Source organism: Poecilia mexicana, unplaced genomic scaffold, assembly GCF_051168715.1.
Source record: "Poecilia mexicana isolate PSO_F unplaced genomic scaffold, ASM5116871v1 scaffold_6, whole genome shotgun sequence".
Taxonomy (NCBI): Eukaryota; Metazoa; Chordata; class Actinopteri; order Cyprinodontiformes; family Poeciliidae; genus Poecilia; species Poecilia mexicana.
Genome location: NW_028263375.1, coordinates 21,232,084 through 21,254,611, shown reverse-complemented (window position 1 = coordinate 21,254,611; position 22,528 = coordinate 21,232,084). Strand labels below are relative to the sequence as shown.

Genomic DNA, 22,528 nt, shown 5'->3' with positions numbered 1-22,528 from the left:
GAAAACTGAATAATTTTGCTTGCTACTCAAGAATCAAACACTTGGAGACACAAATTAGGATGACCTTGTAATTCCTTGTTTCTGTTGACTTTTACTGGAGTGTGGAATAGAAAGACCTTGAAGAAAACTAGATATCAGTGTCGGCCAGATTGGTGCATCTCTACATCAGACTAAAAAGACTGATAGAAAAAAAATTCAGTTATCACCCAGAAATGAGTTTTTGAGTAGAACTACAATAATACACGGCAGTGTCCTTGGTGTACTGAAAAGTGTGAAAATTCAGCCTGATATTCGACTTCTGTTTAGATCAAAGAATGATTAAAACTTTGTGAATCCAAAAACAAACACTGCATCTCAAAAGTAAACAGGAAGAACTTAAAGAGCCTTGGAAACAAAAATATATTATTGACACTCAGAAAGGGGGATCACATGAAAAGCAACTTAGTCCACGGACTCTGATCTGTATCAGTTTAAAACCTTCAGTGATTACAACCAACAATCTGGCAATAACAGAAAGGTAGAAACTGATCTCACATCAGTGTCCTCTGAAACATTTGCTGCTGCAAAACGAGAACCAGCAGAGACAAGAAAAACTGATATAGCCCATCTCCGGATGAACTGCATCCACCTTTCCCTTCACAGAGACTGAACTGTTTCAGAAAATATTTGCCAGTCTTCTCAGAACAAACTCCTCATTTTCTCCTCCTATTTAACTAAGTAGACAATTTCAAGTCAGAATTGCGACATTAAGGATTTTAAATGATTCTTAAAGTCCTGTACTGAACACAGCTCAATATTTATTAGAGGGGAAATCATTAAGAAAGGCAATGCCAGCTGCTTGCCTTCCATGGATGCACCCATGAGGTGAAGGGGCTATAAGCTTAAAATCTCTGCTGGTGTCTCTCGATCACCTGTTATAGCCTCTATGACCCACTAGGGGGCGGTAAGACCCTACGTCTTCCATTTGACCTGCAAAGGAGATGCAGCCAAAGCACAGGTGACACCACATGGCAGATGGTGAGAAGGAGGAACGTTTGTGGTTAAAAAGAAACCATGTTTCTGGGTGGGTTAGATCACTAACATTTTCACAGCAAACTAATCAACAAATAAACATTATTCCACAGACCTGTTCTCTGGACACGCTCCTGCGTGCTGCGAGTGTTGTTGTTGGTCTGGACCCTCATCGGTGGAACTACCATGGTCCTGATGCCCCGTGGTCTCCGGTCCTGTTCGGATGGGGAGGTCAGGGGTGCCAACACGGCAGCTAAAGGAGAGCGGTTGTTGTTAAGGTAACGGTAGGCGTTGTTGCCACGCTGGGACGTCGATGTGTCCGAAGAGGGCGAGCCTTCCACCGTGTCACAACCACTTTCGTGGCCGTCATCCTCAGACATGCTGAACAGAGAGATTTGAGGAGCATGTTGACAACGCAAACCAAATCTAGAAAACTACAACTTTGGTTATCTCATAAAGAGCCAAGTAGAAATAGTACATCTGCATATCCACCGTTTTGAGAGGCATGGCAGCCTCGGTACGCGAAATGATTTTATGCCGAGACGTCTAAAACAGTTTTAAAAAATATTGACTAATGTTTACGCCCAGACAAGGGGAGGGTGTTAGCAATTCTTTTTTGGTCTGTGGGTCATCGGGGCTAATCCCATCAAAGCGCTACCTGTTGGGTCTCTTGCACGGTGAAGCTGAAGGGCTGGACTGCAGAGAGTTTGAGGCAAACGAGCTGGTGCTGAGGCTGCTGTCGGGGCTGCTGAGAGAACACACTCTCTCCATGGACACACTGGTGTTTCTGCAAGCCTCACATCCACACTCTCCTTTACACCTGTTGGTGGAATATTAGGGTTTTATTTCACATGAAAATATAGCTCAAATGTCACGTAAATTTAATAGAGCTTCTTTTGTGATATTTATACTCACTGATTCAGATGGCACTCCTGACGACCTTCGTTTCCCACCCGATCTTCTTCGTCACTCAGATCACTGCGGATGCTGATCACGCTGGGAGCTGGACTTGGCGTGTCGGCCATCAGGACGGCCACATCCCGTATCGGCTCCCTCGGAACACCGACCCGTCTGTTTCCACTTGCCATCGCCTCTTTAAAGCAGTTTTCCTTCAGCTCTGTGCCATCTTGTTCCACAGTTGGTTTTTTCATTTCTGGTCGCTGGGATTCCACCAGGGGCGCCTCCTTTTGTGGCTGCCCTCTTCCTGACACTGCTTGTCCGACAATGTCAGTCATTTTGGGAGACCGACATGATGAAATGTGGATGTTGCTGGGGTGGGACAGGTTCCTTTTATGCAAAATATTTAATACATCAAGTTAAAAACGTATGTTGGAGTGGCGTATAGTTGAATACATGACACAGAATTGGAACCTTACCTGTTGTGCCCTTGTCTGTTCCGTTTATTGGCTGGTTGGGGCCACACAACGTGAGCTATGCCAATGTTGATTGGCTGATGTGCAGAAAGGGCTGGCATCTGGTTGGTCAGGAGCGGCTGCTGCATCACTGTGTTGTAGTGGCTGTTGTGTGGGTGTGCTTTCCTGAAACGAGGGAAATAAAAACTTTGCCAACGGTGTCATTAGGAGGTGAGCTCACCACCCTCGGGGAGATCCGACACATTATTCTCAATGATCTGGTGCACCAATGAATGGGTAAAACAAAGTCTCAACTCAAATGAAACTGGCAAGATTTTGAAATAATTTGGTTAAAAATACGAATAAATTTCCTTCCAGTGGCATTTTTTACAAGCAGGGATTTTCCCAAACTTAAAAACTTTGATGACTCAGATTTTTGTGACTCACCCCCAGTCACTTATCCTCTGTGGTCCAGCCGTGGTGTCACTGGTGAGGGAGGGAGGAGGTGGTGGAGGCGGGTGAGAGGGTGGAGGCCCGACAGGAGTCATTTGCTGCCACGCTGTAGGGACAAGGAGCTGCTGGCCTCGGCTAGACCAGGCCTGCTGCAGAGAGGAGATGGGGGCAGAGGGGGAGTCTTCTACTGAGTCAAGCTTGCAGATTAATAAACTCTTCAAATATTTACATCACCTTAAAGTATGGCTGACATGTTTACAGTCCCTATTCACAAGGATGTTAGAAAGCCCTCATAATTTACTTTACTGCCACAGTCTGAAGTTGGAAGTTACCAGTAACAAACACCCACCCAGTTCAGTTACATGTTGCATGAGAGTAATATGGCAAACTGCAACACGAAAAACTACCGGTAGGAAAGATAACAGACATCAAATAAACTTTATTTTCGAATGAAATTTAGAACTCTAGGTCCGGAATGCCAACATGATCTCAAGGTTTGAGCTCAACAACTTCTGGTTGAGTCTTTATCTTACCTGAGCTATTACTCCGGGTCTCACTGGTAGAGGTTGTATGGGAGGGGCTTGAGTTACCATGGGGACAGTATAGGTTGCAGGCTGATTAAGGTTACCTTTGAAAAGAACATAAATATTTTAACATTTCCAGCCTTTTTTCTGATGAATCAAATTTCAAAAGCAGCAAGCAGTCACTGTAGAAAGAAACCTGCAGAGTGTACAAACCTTGCATTGTGGGAGGACAGAGGAGGAGGGCAGGAGGGAAGGACTCACTGCACCCAAACTGCCCGTTTCCTGTTAGCGCTATCCCAGGATGCAACACGGATGGAGCGGATTGGGTTATAGACTGGATTGGATACGTTTACATGGAAGAAGAGGAAGAACAGGAATCAACTTTTGAATAATGAAACCAACACTATAATAACTTCTGATATGGTTCACCAATTCTTATGCTCATAAACCATAGTGACACATGAAGCCTTTAATCTACAAGACATATCAAACCATTAAACACACATAATGTTACTATTTCTGGGTAGGACCTGTACCTGAATTGTGCTGTAGCCCAGTGGAAGGCCAGAAGTTCCAGTGGGAGCTAGAGGGGGTCTTGACAGATGAATCGTGTTCTGGTTCAAAGCATCAAAAACGGCGGTGCTGGGACGGTTGTGGCACATGTCCATGATGCGGAAAGACGACTGAACACTGTGAGAAAACAAGGAGGTTAAAGGAAACATACATTCACAGCAAAAGTCTTGCTCAAAGGGACTTTCACTAAAAAATGCCAGCAGGAGCTGTATGCTAGCTGCACCAAGGCTACGGCACTTATGGTTGAGAAGAACTTAAAAATATCTGAAGTTCTTTTTATCTGCAACAGTGAAGTGGTAAATCTCCTGGTCACCATAATCTAATGTTAACTGTACAAATAGTGCTTCTCATACAGAACAGCCCAATGTCTGTTCTGTCGGTCTGAGCTCTGTCGAGACGCTTCCTAGCTGCAAAGTTTCAAATCCCACTTTGCTCTGCTCTACTGCAGTACAACTTGATGCAGGAAAATGTTAATCAGCTGAAGGCTAAGACAGCTACTAAACAGTGAAGCAACAAAATGAACCCATACAACCCACCCTGCTGCTGTTGTTGATCAATACAAAAATTATTACCAGAAACACAGGAATTGTACAAGGTTGCTAAGCACATTTCTATAAACCAAATCCTTGTTTGCACAGTCATAAAAAAAAATGCTCCAGATTCATGTTTGTATTGAAACACAATTTATTTTAGGATCAAGTCTTACACTAACTAAGCCTTATCTTGTGTCCCGTTTTGCCAAGCAGGGATGTGATATTATTAAATCATACATTTTCATAAATTATGACTGAATTCTCCCATACTCGTCAGTTTCTATCTAAGGAGGTTCAAATATTGTAATAAATTATTTTTTTGCTCTCAACTAGAAAGAACCACGTGCCTTCAAAAAAATTATGCTCTGATATACAGTTTTACTATTGTGATAATCATGGTCTCTGCCAGCTTTGCTTATACAGAGATGAGCATTTTCAGTCAGTTTTCCCTAAACAAGCCTTAATAGGTTCCCTGTTATGAATTATAAAAAACAGAAGTCACCACAGCATACTGCTGCCACTGCCATGTTTAATCATTGGGATTGTGTATTTGGGTTTATCACAAAAATTCCAGTAACACGAATGTTTGTGGTTAAGACTTGAGAAATAAGGAGAGTCCAACAGTAAAATACTTTTGCAAGGAATTACAGGCTGTGCTAGCAGATAAATCTCCTTACTGGTTGCTGTGGGGGTAGTCCAGGAGATGAGTCATGGTGAGGAATGGGTGATTTAGGACGCTCGATGGAACCGTCCTGTCCTCGGCGTCGATCAGCAGCATGGTCTTAAGAAGAGACACAAACTCCCGCCTGTCTGCCTTCTCTGCCTGCATGTCGCTGGTATCAGGACTCAACACCAAGTTCACCTTGGGTGTGAAAGGAAAACATTTTGGTATCAAAAATTATTTGATTTTAATCTACATCTTAAAATTAGTTTCTTTCAGAGTAGATTCACCACTTTGTAGCTCGGTCTTGTTGGACTTACATGTGCTATGTCATCCAGACAACTGAAGATGTATTTCCTGGCCTCTTTGGACTTAAGTCCCGTCTCTTTCTCATGTTCCTCTGTTGTCTGTAGAAAAAGTGCCAGACATAAAGGTCAATGACCTCAGGGTTATGAAGTGTAGCATGTGAGAATTTTTATTTACATTAGTGTTTTTTTCCCCCCTGTAAGCTATTTTCACACAAGTGTGAATAAGCACAAGTGAAGATTATATAACAGTATTTTTGCGAAATGTTGAAAGACACATGATTAGCATCACTGGTGAGCAGTGACAGGTCAAATTCTTCAGAATGTCAGATAATGTTTCACACTCAGCATCTGCATGTAGATCTGCTTAATCAAAGGGTTTGTACTGGGTCTTTAGTTGACATAGACAGAGATAAGCTGAAATTCACTTCAACTTGATACAAAGGAAGTTCAGCACAGTCTCAACATAGTTTTGTGCTTTGGTGAGCTTTCCGCAGGCTGTTCTGGCTCTGTCCTGTTTTGACAAGCTCATGCAACCCGTTTCCTACTGGTAGACTGAAGAATTTCTAGTAAATATCCTCTTCAAATTTTACTCTTCTCTGATACCCACCCTGATGAGCTCCTATAGCACCAGAAAGTTTTAATAATGGTGTGTTTGTGCTTATTTGTGCAATGTGAACCACAAACCTTTAGTCTCCAGGAGGCGTAGGGAGAGTCCGATTCTTTGGTGAAGAAACGCGTGGTCTTTGTCCCCTTGTTGAGCAGCTGCTCTGCAGGCAGTCCCTGCGTCTGAGAGATGTATCGGATCTGAGCAGAGCGACACGGAGGAAATGGAGCGCAGAAAGGAAGGAGAGGAAGAGATGGTGAGAAAAGGAGAAAAGCAAAAAAAATAAATAAATAAAAAAACGTCAGAACACTTTCAGATAATCAACCTGAATTTGAGTCACTGAATCATATTAGTTCCACTCTGATAATGTAATACGTCAGTCATTTTTTTTAAAGTTATTTTTTTTGGCTTAGGCAGTCTTTATTTGCAAGTGGTTAGACAGGAAAGTAGGTAATGAGAGAGGGGGAAGACGTGGCAAAGGTCATCAGGCCAGGACTCGAACCTGTGACGTCCGTGTCGAGGGCTAAGACCTCCATACGTGGGTTGTATTTCACCCCTGCGCCATCACTGCACCCCATACAGTCATTTCTAAAAGACAAACCTCCACAACTCTCATAGATGTCCGAGATAAGAGTACAAAACCAGTAAAAATGCAACATTTTGCTTAACATATCTTTATTTTTCTGATTGGAAATTTTATGCCTCACTCCATATTTAGGTTGACTGTGATCATTCTCTCACAAAAAATTGAAATAGCTGGTAAGCCTTCATAGCTACTCTAACTAAATGGTTAGTTCAAGATCACATTAGTGCCTTTCTCACCATGTTGACAACTAAATAGAAAATAAAAGCAGTGCACTGATCAGCCAATAGCGATTTGCAGTTTCCTTTGAAGTCTAAGGATTTTAACAAAATAGCCTGAGCATACGGTGCACCTGCTCTACTACTGATGCGTGTGCTGCAGGATTTCTTTAAAAAGATGTAGCAGTTTTAAAGCCATCATAATAAATCAGTAACCAAACGAGGAGAATTTAAGCAGCACGATCAAAACTTGTGGGTTCCCTCTGCCATTTTGATCAATAGATCCAGTAAGAAAGTACAGACATCTTGCTTTCACTGTGAGGTTAAAAGGCTGGTACAGAACAAAAACCATGAGTAACTTGCAAAAGAGATTTTATTTTCCCCAGTATCTTCAAAAACAACCCAAAGACGGCACTGATAAAAACAGAACAAAACATAGCCTACCTACAACTTAAAGCTGACAGACTAAAATGAAATACATTTTTATTAGTTGGTTATCATTTGAGCGGCTTGTCTGTTTTTAGAAATATCTAATAAATAAATAAATAAAATCTCAAAGTTTTAATTCATGTTGTGCTTTGTGATCTACAGTTTGGAGTAATAAGGTCTGTTCTGTGTTGTATAACTAAAACATTTTATAACTAAAACATTTTATAGGTACCAAAGATTCTTGATAACATTTTAGAAATCTAACTGAATATTCAATAACATTTCTGGATTTCATAAGTTTTATTATTACAGAATAGCTGAAATGAGGTTTCATGGTGTGTGTGTGTGTGTGTGTGTGTGTGTGTGTGTGTGTGTGTGTGTGTGTGTGTGTGTGTGTGTGTGTGTGTGTGTGTGTGTGTGAGAGAGAGAACTTGCACATGTCTACAGCCTAGAACAAACACAAAGACTGACCAGGGAGCACTGGACTGAGAACCTGCTGATGATGCACTGAACGGGAACCAGAGTGTGTGCACGTGCTAGCATGTGGGTGCGCGTACACGAATGTGCACACGTCTACCATCGGGCTTATGTTTATAAATACATTTTGCTGTGTAGAGTGGAACCACAGTGAGCCTTGGCATAGAACGGCGTGCTTTTGGGGGCTCAGTGTGCTCGTGTGGGCGTGCAAGAGTGTGTCCTGACATGGCCCGTTTCAAGGCTCGGCGAGGCCACCATCTCTGACTGGTTACCAGTCAAACGGGTAGAGGAAATAACACGCACTGGAAACATCAATAAACGAAAGGTCCAGAACAAACATTGCATTTCACACATCAGCTGAGCTTCTGAACAAGGGCTTGTTTTCTAGATTTAAAGCAACCAAACAGGTGTCTAAGTTTGTTATTACACTCTTTGATTAGGCCTGTAATAATCCTAAATCTTCTGAGTTGTGTATGGCTAAACACATGATGATGAGACAGTTCCCTTCTGTGAATGTAACAGGGGCCTTTTCCCATGCTCCCGGTCCCTTGCCTGGGGATTCAGTTCGAGTCCCAGTTGTGCAGTTTAGACCACACATTATCCCCTTTATGGGAAGATAATCACACACTGCAAGGACAATTTCCTGATTTGCTCTGCCCTGTTGATCTGCAGAGGAATATAGTGTGTTAAACTTCAGTCACACAGAGCGAGAAATACCCTGAACAAATAAACACTATAAGGGTCTCCCTTATCTCCCCTCTGATTTTGTATGTGTGTGTTCTTGTGCGGAGGTGTTACCTGGTCGTATTCCAGCGCTCCGGGATAAAGAGGCCAGCCCAAAAAGAGTTCAGCGATAACGCAGCCAAGCGACCACATGTCAATGGCTTCACAAAATGGCAGGCCCAAAATAATCTCTGGAGCTCTGCAGGAACAGAGAAGCAGAAAACTCATCAGCAACAAATAGAGAGATATGCAAACCTACAGGTTTCCAACACTTATCACTTTTATCACTTATCAAAGCAGAAAAATGATTAGAACCTGTAAAGTCAGGAAAAACAACATGTCAAACATGGTTTCATCTCTAAACTTTACACTTCACCAGATTCAACTGGTTGATGTTTCCAATCCTTTTTTCACTATTATAGTTGAATCTGAATATGACGTAAAAAGGCATGGCAGTGGTGAAACTTGAAATGTGAAAGAGGGACGGTGTAAGGAAGCATAAAAGAAAATGACCCAGTAAAGGGGGAAAGAAGTGAAGAAAAAAATGAAATGAAGCAAGCAAGGTAGGAAGAAAGACAGTAAACATTTCAAACAAGGAAAGAAGAAAGGAAGCAAGGAGTGAAGGAAAGCTAGAACAACCTTCTGTACATCTCGACAGGGAATAAATCCATGCTATACAAAATATTTTTTCCACATCATTTTCCATTCCTATTTTTATACAGACATCAAATTCCACTTTTTTGGGACAAAAACTACACAAATCTCAATTTGCATTGTTTTTTTTTTATTTCCAGAGTACATAAATTATGCTCATCAGACAAAACAAATTTGAACGCAACTTCAAAACTTTAAACACTACCAAGGCTAGCACATTCATTTCATTCATCTTTCTCTAATGTACAAATGAAATATTAGTGCAAAGAGTACATTTCCATCAAAAAATTTGCTTTTACACATACACACGGAGAGGTATCTCTGCACATTCATGCAGCAGTTGCATTATTGAAAATACTACAGATTTTTATTTTAAACAGTGTGACATTCTACATGGTTTCCAAGAAATTGCAAACAATTACAGTTTTGACTACATCCAACTGTTAAATTTGTGAGACTCGTAGTCCTGCAGTGCAGGTGTCGTGTAAACTGGTGTGTGAAAACAAACTTTCAGACGGGGATACAGCAGCTGAGCAACAGTTCCACAAATAGCAACCTCTGCTGTTGTGACCACAGGGGAAACGCTCGTTTCCCAGCAACCACTGGACGCAAGGCAGTAATGCAGGGTTAAATACAGAGCCCGTCGGCCATTATTCTCCGTGGATACAGGTGGATGACTCTATATGTGCCTGCAGACACAGCTGCAGACTTCAAAACTGACCATTTCACACAGCCCTCCCTGGCCTGAAGGAAATTAGACTGGACTCATTTCCTACTGCCGTTGTAGGAGGAACAAGTTCAGTTATGAAACACCAAAGAGTTCAATGAAAGACTGCCCAAGACATTAATGGTGACCTATTATGTTTCCTTGAACATGTTAGGATAGGTCTATTAGTGACATAAATCATTGCATTTTTATTTTGCACAAAATCTTTCTTGAATAATGAGATTTCAGTTTGGTCAGCTCTGCACATTTTGAGATCCTTTCCGAATGTTGTACGGCGTCTTGTCACTTTAAATCCAAGCAAGCCGCAGCTGGCCACGCCCCCCCCAAGTCAACATTTACACTCACACGTGAAAATGGCTGCAAGCAGTTACACAATTATATAACCATGCATCTTTGAAAAGCAGAAGAGCCTCCTGCACAACCAACAAGAATGCAGGAAGTGGTTTCTGAATGACAAGTCAACAACCACACCACTTGTCTCTTCCAACAGCCATTGTACAACAGTAAAACCAGCTGACCAAATGTGTTGGAGCTAAGCTTGGGTTGGTAGGTAACAGGCTGAGATTTGTTGGGGTTGCTAGGTAACTGGCGGGGTTTGCTAGGTGAGGGGCAGTGCCTACTGATTTGTGACATTACATCTGAAGGTTTTTAAAATGGGTCATTTTCAAGACACCAAAAAACAATTTATTGCTAAAAAATTTGCTAGGTGTTTTTTTTTTTATGTTTTGTTTTGTTTTTTTCTTTTTAAGAGCTTGGCCTGTTTTTAGAAATGGTAAAGGTCCAAACGGAAGTACAAAAACATGGCAAATGTGAATTCTGCATAACAGGTTTCCTTGAAGACATCTGCAGTACAAGGTCTATGGTGTTCACTGCAGTTTTGAGTGGTGGACTGTGACCAAACAAAAACTTTTTGGGATTCAAAGCGCAAGCCATCCAACTAAAAAGCAACTGAAGAGGAATAAGTGGTTTTTAAAGTGCAGACTGCAAAAATAGAGAAGCAGGCAAACAGTTAAAACTAAAGTTTTTAAGAAGGCTATAAAAGACACAAGTGTTTGTGCCTATGGTGTTATTCTTTGCTTTACTTCTGTTATGGAACCACATTCATATATGCTACTACTGCTTTCCAGAGCTCTAACAGCTTGCAACATAACACACTAAATACTCACACACAAGTGTTGGGCTGTCAGGCCAGGTTCCAGAACTAACGAGTCTCACTACAGAGCTATAACAAGAACAAACAGTGCATACAATATGGCAACACCCTGCTGGTGTGAGCCGCTAACAGAATCAACACAGCAGACACCATGTCTATTAGCATTACTGATGTTCAACATAAGAAGCCTTACTAAAGGACATCTGAGCCCTTGTTCTTTAATGCCTGCAGACAAAGCTGATCCATGATTATCACATATCAAACAAGTCCCACAACATTACATTTGGGAGAGCGCTTCTCAAGTTGCACAAGACCGAGCTTGCGTGTGCAGCAACTGAATCGATGCAGGCAGAGAGCAAATGTGACCTGAAACGGAAAAGCCAGAATGGCTGCAAACGTGCCCTTTCAAGACGCCGTCAAGTGAACCAGAACCTTAAGCTACAATTTTCATTGAAACGAGACCAGAAAGCGGTGAAGGAAAGTTTCTGTGCAATAATTTGGGAACAGTTGGATTGGCAAAGAAACCAAATTAAACATTTTAAAGTGCACTTACCAACACCAAACCTTATGGTAACATTTCATCTATATTAAATTTACTCCTAAACAAGCAAAACTGAAAAATGTAAATGGCTGATAATTCAAAAATTCAAGCATGGATCTATACCACAAAGAATATACAAACCCATCAAACATTGCATCACAACAGCCTATTGGGATTGCTAGGTAATCAAAATATTGTAAAAGCTACTGAAATGTAACATTTTGTGCAATTCTTCTTAATCACAAATTTATCTACTGCATAAATTTAAACAAGTCTAACAGAAAATTTGTTACAAGTTCAATGCCAGAAAGTTCCCACCAGGTAAGGTTAGGACACACCCAAAACCACCTGACGTAATAAATGTTTTTACGATGAAGTAGAAACATGTTGAGGGAGCAGCATTTTTGCTGAGGAACTACAAATCAAAAGGTTTGGAAATAAATAATATGTGGATCCTACGTCGACGTTTCACACCCATCTGCAGCTCCTACAAACACAATGAATGGAAATTATGACCTAAATACTGAGAAAGTCTGGGCTCTTATTTTGGTGAAGTTTTAAAACTTTCAGCAAAAACTTGTTTTATTCTCAGCCATGAATGTTCAGGTGAGCTGCAGCAGGGATGGGAGACGTCAAGTGTCAATGTTATTGCTGCACTCTCCCAAAGGAGGACGATAACTTAGAGAGACCACATGGTCATTTTTGTGTCGATCTGAACATAAATGAGCATCTTTGAATGATGTTTGGAAGTGTTGATAATCACTAAATATGCCTTGTTTTTACAACATTAGTAAATGGCCTAGAAAAACCTCATTGCATCACTACAAAGCTTCCTCTTTTCAGAACATGTAAAACCTCTGCTTAGTAGCCAAATTAAAACTGTCAAAGACCTGAAAGAGAAGCTGGTTACTCATCCATTATTGACCACTTTTAATCTTTGATGGATGACAGTGGAGTGCTACTCCATTGCAGAGCCTTTTTTTTTTTCCTTTGCGATTTCTGAAGAAGCAGAGCTCAACCTCATCTGAGAGCTTAAAAAATAAACTTGCTCATGCAGATTTATATCGCAATTGGAAGATGCCTGACTAAGAGTTGTGCAGTAAAAGTTTGACAGTCAAATTAAATTATGACCAGCAAACATGCCCACGCCAAAGCTTCGGGCTCAGTAGTTTGAATGACTTTTTTAATCTCGATGCTCCAGTCAAAACAGTTTGACTGGGAGCGACAAGAAAAACTGGATTTGAATGAATGCCTGGGAATAAGCACAAAAGTCTCAAAAAATGAGGCTATTCAAAAGCAAAAATATAAAGAAAAACTTGACAGTTTTAGGATGATGGGGGGCGGGGACAAAGCAAGTAAAAGCAGAGAGCCTGTTACATAAACAGGCCTCTTCCAGCGAGTGCTTACGTTTCCATTATTGAGCACTGTAAACACACTTTAAACGCAGCCTGTTAGGGCTCCAGCGTCACATTATGTTTCTCCACTGACAATCATAACCAAACAGAATCCCACAACATAAATCAACAAACTTTGCAACATCATTTTCCACGGTTTCACTTTCAAGCTGAATAAAAAAAAAGAAGTTCTAGGTTTCCCTGTGTTTTTCTGTAACACTTGTTTTTTTTTTTTGCATGAAATATTGAGTAAACACTCCTCGGAATTTTTCATAAGGAAAAAAATCTGCTTGAGGATACTAGGAAAACAAACACACGACAAACACACGTAGGCTGGCACACAAACGGATGCCTACACGACAGCTGAGGAAATACTGCTGTGTTAATGTGATGAGACAAGGTACAAAAAGTAAAGCAACACCTCTGTAACTAAGAAATCACATCACGAAAAGCTTAAACACGACCTGTCTAAATCTGTCAGCTTGCAAAAGACGATAGCCTTCTTCTCTTCCACCTGATCTCTGAACATTAATTATTAATAAAGGCCTCTGCTCTGTTTTCATTGTGGGTAGTTTTACGTCACTGGCCTCCGTGCGACAGACGAGTCACCTCATCAAGCCCTGCTACCATGGCAGCGACAGTCGAGCATGACGAGCACTGAAAATCAACGCTATACCCGATGAGTAACACTAACAAAACAATTCAGCAAACGGATCAAGATCCTACCAGCTTATTGCATTTTTACCTTCAGAGACTAAGCAGGAAGCTCCTTCAATAAATTGAGCTTTTCAACTTCACAGGAAACTTAGAATTTTTTTCTTTGTATAAATGCTATAACCTAAATCTAGCTTAAAAGATTTTTTTAGAATGCTTTAAAAAAAAATGGGAGTAAATTCAGCAAACCTGATCGATTAAAAAATGTCTTCAACATGCACATAAAAAAATTGGTTTCAATTTTATTATTTAAATATGATTTTACTGTATGTAAAATATCAGAATGGAATGAGTGCACAGGACAAAAAGTTCCTGACAGGAGTCTTCTTCTGGGAGGTGGATCCAATTAGGTTCTTCATAAATTTCCATCATAACTTCACAAGAACAGCAAAGTAGAAGTTGGAGTTTTTCTTCTGGTAAACATCAACTGCTAAAAAAAACCTTAAGGATGAAGAAGGGACAGGCCCTGAAATTAAAGTACATTACCATTTTTACAAAGCATAAAGAAAATCACACTCAGTTTTATCAGTTTTTCACGACATAAAAAGTAGACCTTACAAAGGATTTAAGTCATTAAACATTTTGAACAAGTTTTATAGTTTGTTCAATTTTACTAACTTTTGTTAAGCACAACTGACATTTAAGACGCACAACTTGAAGTACACTCAGTCTCAGGCGGTCTAACCAAACTAAAAGCAGTATTTCAAATAAAAGCACTGCTTGCGTAAAATGTCATTTATTGGATGCAATTAAAGTAAAAGGACAAAAACAATCTTGAACAGCCTATACAACAAACAAAAAAAGAAGCAGTACATCAATGGTAGGGCAACACGATTTTAAAAAATGTAGGAATGGTGTTAATAGTAAATATTAGTTGCAATATCTGACTTTTTCTTCTTCCCTCTGTTTCTCATCTACCTTCAATCACTGTGTGACCTGGAGCATTTTGGGCAACATAATTTGTGTCTGATGTGAGCATCTGCTGCCACAAGACTCTGTCCAATTGGCTGGGTAATGAATTAGTATGCAAGTTCATAACACTTGAAATATAAGTCAACAATTATTGAATATTTTAACTGATATTTCTAGAGTGGTCAGGATATAAAAAAAAATATGGAAGAGCAGTGAGGAAAGAATGGAGAGGAAAGGATCGGTGAGCAGGTAGGTGAAAAGATCCAATAATAAATGACAGAATGGAAAGAAGGTATGATAGTATTGTATTTTCAAACTGTGGTCTGTCTCACCGCTTTAAGTGCTCAAACCTCAATATCCACACTTATCCCAACATTTAAAATATTTTAATTCTCTTCTTTCCTAACTTTGTAGGATCCCTATAATCCTCCATTAGCTATTATCCTATTGCTCAACCCTATAATAAAGCAATCGGGTAAATTTACTGTTGCTGTAAGCTCTAGTTTAATACGGAAGAGAACCACAGTATGGTTAACAATAACAGTAACCACTGAAGAGCTGCACAAATTAACCAGTGAAAACAGATCCATAATTGGAAAGCACAACGTTTGTGCTGATGACGTATCCATTGTTAGACACTATCAGAGGAAAACTATGTATTGTTCACTTAAAACATTTTCTAACCATAAATACATGTCCTAGATACTTCAAAAGAACCATAAGGGGAACAAAAAAAAAAAAACAAAAAAAAACTAGTGAAGGTCGCAAGCCCACACTTAAATTTCAGTTTACATTTCGAACTCACATTTGAGCTTTAATGAGTGTGTTCAAAACCTTTGCCTGAATAAATAGTTCTGGAAAAACCAGGGAAAACCCCAGATTAGTTGAAAAAGAAAGAAAATGAAGTAAGAAGTTTTCCAAGCCTCACTGCATTGAGACTTGCATTGTGTGAACCTTCATCATGCAACAAAGTTCAGATGCTCACCAGAACATTGTATCATGCAAACCCCTTTTCCTAGCCATCCAATGTTTAAATAACCTAAAGTAAAATGACAACTAAAACAGTTTGTCTTGCATGTGAGAAGAATATGGACTTCTACCTCCCAGAACTAAACAACAAAGCAAGCACTATCGGTTTCTGCATACATAAAGTCACCCTTTCATAAAAACACAGACGAGTACAAAGTGCAGCAGATAACAACAAGACGCTATCAACATTGTAAAAATTGAAACAAGATGAATGACGACCGGTTACCAAGTGTCAACACGTTACTTCTCCGGTGAAAATATTTTAGTACAAACGGCTCAAATTTGACCCTTCAGAGGCAAGAACTGCTTTCTACCAGGTCACTTTGAAATATCTTTGCTGGACCTCTTAGGTCTTATCAAAATAACATATTCCAAGCCTGTCTTTTCCTAGAATCTCCAAACTACAAATGATTTTAGACCTCAACAGTTGAAACGGTTTGAAAATAAAAAATATAGTTGGGTAAATACCCATTGATATGTCAGTGTTTACATGAAAGAAAGGATGTAGATACTTTAAAAACAATCAAATATCTAGCCGATTTGGATTGTTTTTTCTGTATGGGTCGCATACAGAAAAAAAAAAAAAGGATTTGTCACATTTGTTACATCTAATTTTGGACAGGCAAAATTTTTATACTTTTCACATCTTAGATGTGTATAGGAGTTCACTTAGTATCTTTATTAGAGTTCAGAAAGTTCACATTTCTAGTTTTATCAAATTTTAGTAGTAGATGTAAAATACATTAGTTCATTATGAAAGTGTTTGGTTTGCAATAGAGGTGCACCTATTTATCAGCCAGCCAATTTATCGGTGCCGATTTCCTTAATTTTGGGAACTCAACTGATAATTACATGTGAATCTGATCTTACCTTCCTAAACAAAGGTATAAAAATCAACCACTGATCTCTCCTGCTTTCTCGTGAGAGGTTTGATTGACTGACAAACCACTGGGTCATGTCTGCACATTTGCAGTTAAAAACAGTCGCCCCACTGTTGCAAACTCAGTGACTTTCTTGCTGTATTTACTGACATTTCAGACAAAAAAAGATGGTACCGGCCAAAACTGGAATCAGCAGATCAGGCTTTCTAAAAATCGGTCATCTGCAATTGGCCAGAAAATTGCAATCGATGCACCTCTAGTTCGTGAACCTTAATAGTTTAATGTAGCTTACACATGTCACAATGATTTTGGTAGTTTAAAGTGAAATTTTCTGATATTAAACAAGGCATTTATCATATCGGACATTATTTAATGGGAAAAATAATAGGATGCAGTATGCAACAGGCACGGCGAGCCCATTTATTTCATTCTCTGCACCAACTCAGACATATGAACACACCCAAAAACACAAACACCAAGGCAGGAATGCCAGAATGCTTTTTCCTGGATCTAAATGTGGGGTTTTCATAAACCACATTCTTCCCTAGCCTCTTGTGTCCTCAGTGACCTCCCCAAGTCTCAGTGCCAGCCTGTTTTTAACTGAACTATGATCTCAGTGTTGCCAACACAGCTTAAGTCAAAAAACACACACGCACAGACACGTATGAGCGCACACTCATACGCACTTAACCAGGTCAAATGCAGAGTAAATCCATGTTACATAAGAGCTATGTGCCACACTAAGCCTCAGAACTCAAAAAGAGGAAGGTCTAGAGAGACCTGCTCATGCTAACAAAATAAGGAAGTTTCCCCACACCACTGCTGATGGTATTTCAGTGCTGCAAGCCTTGACGCTTTAGATTTTAGCTCAACAGAAGTTGCATCAGAGCAGGAAGGTCTCAATTTCAAGTCCCTATCAGATCAAAACTAGCAGAAATTTAAGTTAGAACAACAGAGGAACTGCTTTCTTCCTTACAGAGTAATAAAAGCAGCGCTGTCAAAAGGGGAGCACAGGGTGTGTGCTGTGCGTTTGCTGTCGACATTCTCCGCATGTGTAATAGATTGTGCAATGTTTGCAGACTTTCCGAGGCCTCACTGGAACAGTTGGTGAAATGTCCAAGCAGGAATACAGATAAATTAAATTTCCAGCCTATTGCTATGTGGTTAATTAGGAAAATACTTTGACTTTCAAAAACACCAACAAAATTTTTACAACGCATTTCAAAATGGAAAGAATCCAATAGCAAAACTATGTTTCTTTCTTTCTTTTTTTTTTGTTGCTTTTTATAGTCTCATTTATTTTTAATTAAACCCGGGGCTCAATTTACTGTGCGTCAAAATATGAGCTTATAAGCTTCAGGCTTAAAATGTAATGACATTTTCTGCCCAACAATGTTTGATGAAGTTTAAAAGCCTAACCCATAAGCAGGATATCACGCCTTTTATGACAGTCCTTATAGATACTTTGGTTGCCCTTGATCATAAAGACGAGAAGCCGAAATTAGGGTGTGATGAACTGGAAGAATGCACTCGGAGATAAAGATAGAAAATATGCATTCATGCAGAAAAGAACGTAGAGAGATGGCAAACAAAGAACAAAAAGTGAAAGACTTGTCAGGAAACTGCCAGTCAGAGCATGCAGGTCAATACAGTCCAGTTTATATTAGAGGAGAGGCCTGAACACACCGACACTGAGGAAAGACTTTGCTAAGCCCTGTGGGAAACATGCACATAAACAAGTATTAGCCGTGGGAATGGCTCAGACTGGTACACTGGCAAGTTATCATGACAGATTTTAGGACGTTTCACATTACGGAAAAGCTGACCTTTCTTAAATGATCCTACTCTGTAAATCTCCTTTCTGGGCATACTTTATGTTGTCACTTCGGCTCCGAGTCATTTCCAGAAGCCAACTTGCCCTTTCTACTTTAATAAATGTGGGCTGTATCAGAAAACATCTGAACTGAGTGGCCTTGGATAACAGTCACTTGGATGAACAGAGACCAGTGAATCATACAGTAATAACCAGCACAGTCTTCACCCTTTACTGGGCGTATCCCAAGTGTTTCAGGGCATTAACAGTCGGCTGTTCTTACCTGTAGTATCTGGACTGAAGATAAGTGGAGCACACGGCCTTGGAGACATGGCTGGCTGAACCAAAATCAATGACTTTGACTCTGTATGGCTGCCTGGATGGATCCACCAGCATGATGTTTTCTGGTTTCAAGTCAGCATGGATCAAACCCAGATCCTTCAACTTCTTTAGGGCTGTTGCCACCTGGAGAGACAAACCAAGATATAAAGAAAATTGTTGAGCAATTGGAAGATTTTTTTTTTATCATGATAAATTATGTGCGTCATTCTTAGCTTACAGCAAGTACAATTGAAAAAAAAAATCTGGCTGATACAGATTCTGTTTTTTTTTTTTTTTTTTGAAGGCTGTGCTAATATATTATTTTCTTTCAAGGCCAAGAGCAAAGAAATGTGCTGCAGGCATTTCAATGGATGTAGTAGTTTTGAAACCAGAAAAAATAGGCCTCTGATTGGTGCATTACCAGATTTTATAAATGATGCATCAAATAGTCAACTAAAAACCTAAATTTGCCATTTTATTCTTGATCAGTTTTTTCCACTGTTGAAATGCAGCTCAAATTTACCAAAACTAAATGCTTTCTGCCTTCTATTAATTAAACTTCAAAACTAAAACTTTGTGTTTTTTGGTCTGTAAACGCATCAACATACCTGCTCAGCTTAAATAGCTTTACTGCATTTTTGAGAGAAAAAAAAGAAATCCAAATGAGCCAAAGCCTGCCTCTGCAGGACACACTCCAATAAAAAACATCAACCTGTATCAGCAGGTAAAAGCCTGACTGGTGCATCTTTGGCTACCATTTAGTTCTCCAATAGAGGCCCTTTTTACCTGCTGTAGAATAGGCCTTATGATTTTAAGAGGCAGTGGGCTGAACTTGTTCTGCTTCAGGAAGTCGTAGAGGTTTTGCTCCAACATTTCAAACACTAAGCAGGTGTGGCTGCGGTGCTGAAAACACTCCAGAGCGCGCACCACATTGTGCTCCTCTGCATTTTCACTGCTCAACCGAGCCAAGATCTCCACCTGCCAATTAGAGAACCAAATTTGATTAAAATGCTATAATTCACAAAGTGCACATGTCAAGCACAAACATTTTATGGTCAAAAATTACTAAGTGTTTAACATTCTCACCTCGATCTGTCCTTGGCGTGCATAGGATGGGTGGTTCTTCAGTATTTTGATGGCCACCACTTCATTTGTCCCCCTCTTCCAGCACTTCACCACCTGACCAAAGGTTCCCCGACCCAGAAACTCCAGAACCTCGTAGCTGTTCTTCAGCGAGTAAAGGACTTCATGCTGAACCAACTGATAGTCACCATCTCCTGATCCATTTCTGTTTACAGTGGCACCTGCCACAACCTCATTACTGCCATTGGTGCTGGTTTCAGTCCCACCGACCCCCACACCGAGGCCGGTCACCTCATCAACCCTGCTGTGTTGAGCGGTCAGAGTTCCCCCGCCCCCGACTCGAACAGTGTCTGCATTGTTCCCAGTGCTGGTCTGCAACATGGCCACAGGTAGAGGAAGTGACGGCAGAGCAGGTACGTCCTCCACTATCTGCATGGTTCTGATGCGGTTACTCTCCCGCTGTTGTTCCCCACCTTCACGCGTCTTCTCCTCACATACCTGGGGGACACCTGAGTCAAGAAGGCCGATATAACCTCCTCTAACTTGTGCTCTTTTGTTTTTGGCGTCCTCCCACTCTGCTCCTAAACAGGCTGTAGCAAGAAGCCCGCAGTCCAAACCTCCACCTTCCCTCTCAAAACTTTGGTCAACAGTCGGCTGATCCTGGCACTCAGCCGGTCCTGCTTGCTGTATCCCTGCAGTCTGCAAAGTCCACTGCTCCGTTTCCCCAACCGGTTGCCCCCTGTTCACCCTTCCTAAGTCAGCAACAGTTGAGGACGGGATAACGTTGTTGGGAAATGCAATACCGTAGTTGATTCCAATCACATATGTCTTGAGCGGGGGTCGATGCTCAAAGGCTCTGCTGGTGTTATTACTGCGGTGGACTTCACCTGTGCGTCTGCTGGTACCACTGCTGCTCTTTCCTAAGGCACTTGTTTGAGCTGAGTGCAGGTGTGATGGGTAGACCAAGGCTTGTGAGGCCATACCTTAAAAGAAAAATGCATTTATTAGCTTTTTTTTTTTTTTTAACACATTTTAAAACGTTTACGATACAAAAGCTCAAGTTTGCCTGAGATTAGTGTTCAGAAAAAGGAAGTGGTGAAACTCAAAACGTCACCTTTTCACCTACTATCTTCAGAGATACGTTGTGGGTTTAAAAAAAAAAAAAAAAAAGACATAATAAAAGCCACCAAAGCAAAAATAAATGGAGGCCTTCATGTCATGCTTACTGGAAAAGGGAACAAGTCTTCTGTAATTGGAGATGGGGGAAGCCCAGCACATGTATGGCTAGTCCCTGCACGCCACACAGCAGGGTCAGTTTCACACAAACCAACGGCACATAGCAAACAGCACCCCGGAGGGAAAAAATGATACATTATGAAGTGGGATGAGTGTTCTCCACCCCTGCGGCATCTTTACAAATGTACCGATTATATGAAAAGACTTTTGTGTTGCTCTTTAAAATGAAGGCGAGATACAAAAACTATGAAGAGAAAGTCGCTATCTGACCTTTTCAGGACAACAATTTTAACTTGACGTGTTGGAGACCAAAAAAAATTGTCAAATGCAGAAGTAATATCTGAACAATGCAACAGCTAAAGTGATGCAACCTGGTGACTTTCCACTGTTACAACAGAAAGACTAATTTCTCCCCCATTTCAAAATCTCAAGTGAATGTGCAATGAAGCATCTATCAAATTTTAACTCCCTCTCTATAACTTTTGGTGTGTTCATGCTAAGAAACTGGAGTTTTTAAGAAGATAAAGAAAACAGCACAACCTGGTTCTTCAAACAAAGATTTTTAGGGCCACAAAGCTTTATAAGTAAAGACGTAACGATCAATGTTTACCTCGCTACAGTACAGATTTGCCAGTTGTCCTTATAGCCTGAGCCTCTTAATCTAGGGGCTATAACAAAAAGGAAAAAATTTTCTCTGGGTTCTTGGATAAAGAATCTACTTTGATGTCAACAGAAAAATGAGGAATAACCACAATATACCCATTTAGTTTCAATGTACTTTGTCTATAAATTTATTTTCATGAAATTCCAAAAAAAATATGAGCAAATTATGTTGGATGATGCCATTATGGACAACACATTTCTCAGTGTCGTCGTGTGAAATGTCTAGCCTCCTGAGAACCGGCCCATAGACCTATGTCCATTATAATGGACATTTTGTTGAAGCTTATTTTTTGTTCATACTTTGAGTTACCCTTTCTAGCCCTACAGTACTCTTTAGAGGACATCCTGGGCTTTCCAGGGATGTGTCATGTGATAGGTTTGCATACCGGGAAGTCCCTTTTTTTCCTAAATCAAAATGGCCTACCTGCCAGAAACCACAGCTTATGAAAGAGGGTAGACGAGTGAAATATTTTTTTCTTTTATTTTTGTCATGATAATTATTTATAGAATAAGAATATAAATAATTAATAAGTAGTCCTGATGTCCACTACAATGGACATGCTGTAAAATTTTAATTAAAAAAAAAATATATATTAAAAAAATGCTAAGGTGTCCATTTTGGCCTAAATAGGTAAGAAATCACAAAAAAACAGAAATTTGAAGACACTTTTTTTTTCGGTTCTCAGGAGGCTAGGGATAAAAAACAAAAACAAAACCTATTAGAGAAAGAAAAAAACTTATTAACTATTATATACTAACTATTATACTAACTATTTGTCAGGAATTTCAGTGTATGGTCACAACAACATGACTTTTACTAAGTTAAAACAAAGCAATACAATGGAAAAAACTGTGCCTCTAAATCTAACAGCTAGTGCACAGCCAGTTCCTATGCACTGAGGAACTGGCTGGACAAATAAAATAAAATAAAATAAAACTAACCTTTATGCTATCAATT

At 40.1% G+C, this 22,528-nt stretch overlaps 1 protein-coding gene across 2 annotated transcripts in view; it reads right to left on the bottom strand.

Annotated features, from left to right (window-relative positions):
* Positions 1-22,528, bottom strand: part of LOC106931170 (homeodomain-interacting protein kinase 3-like) — a 29,737-nt gene that overhangs the window by 4,742 nt on the left and 2,467 nt on the right. The window contains exons 2-16 of one of the 2 annotated variants that reach the window (XM_015009148.2): positions 19,675-20,654; positions 19,375-19,566; positions 18,551-18,732; positions 8,525-8,648; positions 6,100-6,219; positions 5,428-5,514; positions 5,124-5,308; positions 3,877-4,030; positions 3,554-3,674; positions 3,350-3,444; positions 2,811-2,965; positions 2,388-2,549; positions 1,927-2,298; positions 1,670-1,831; positions 1,127-1,392 (exon numbers count right to left, since the gene is read on the bottom strand). In XM_015009148.2, the coding sequence (XP_014864634.2) occupies positions 1,127-1,392; positions 1,670-1,831; positions 1,927-2,298; positions 2,388-2,549; positions 2,811-2,965; positions 3,350-3,444; positions 3,554-3,674; positions 3,877-4,030; positions 5,124-5,308; positions 5,428-5,514; positions 6,100-6,219; positions 8,525-8,648; positions 18,551-18,732; positions 19,375-19,566; positions 19,675-20,654 (3,357 nt within the window). The remainder of the gene's footprint in view (positions 1-1,126; positions 1,393-1,669; positions 1,832-1,926; positions 2,299-2,387; positions 2,550-2,810; positions 2,966-3,349; positions 3,445-3,553; positions 3,675-3,876; positions 4,031-5,123; positions 5,309-5,427; positions 5,515-6,099; positions 6,220-8,524; positions 8,649-18,550; positions 18,733-19,374; positions 19,567-19,674; positions 20,655-22,528) is intronic. The other variant, XM_015009150.2, reaches the window with a different exon arrangement.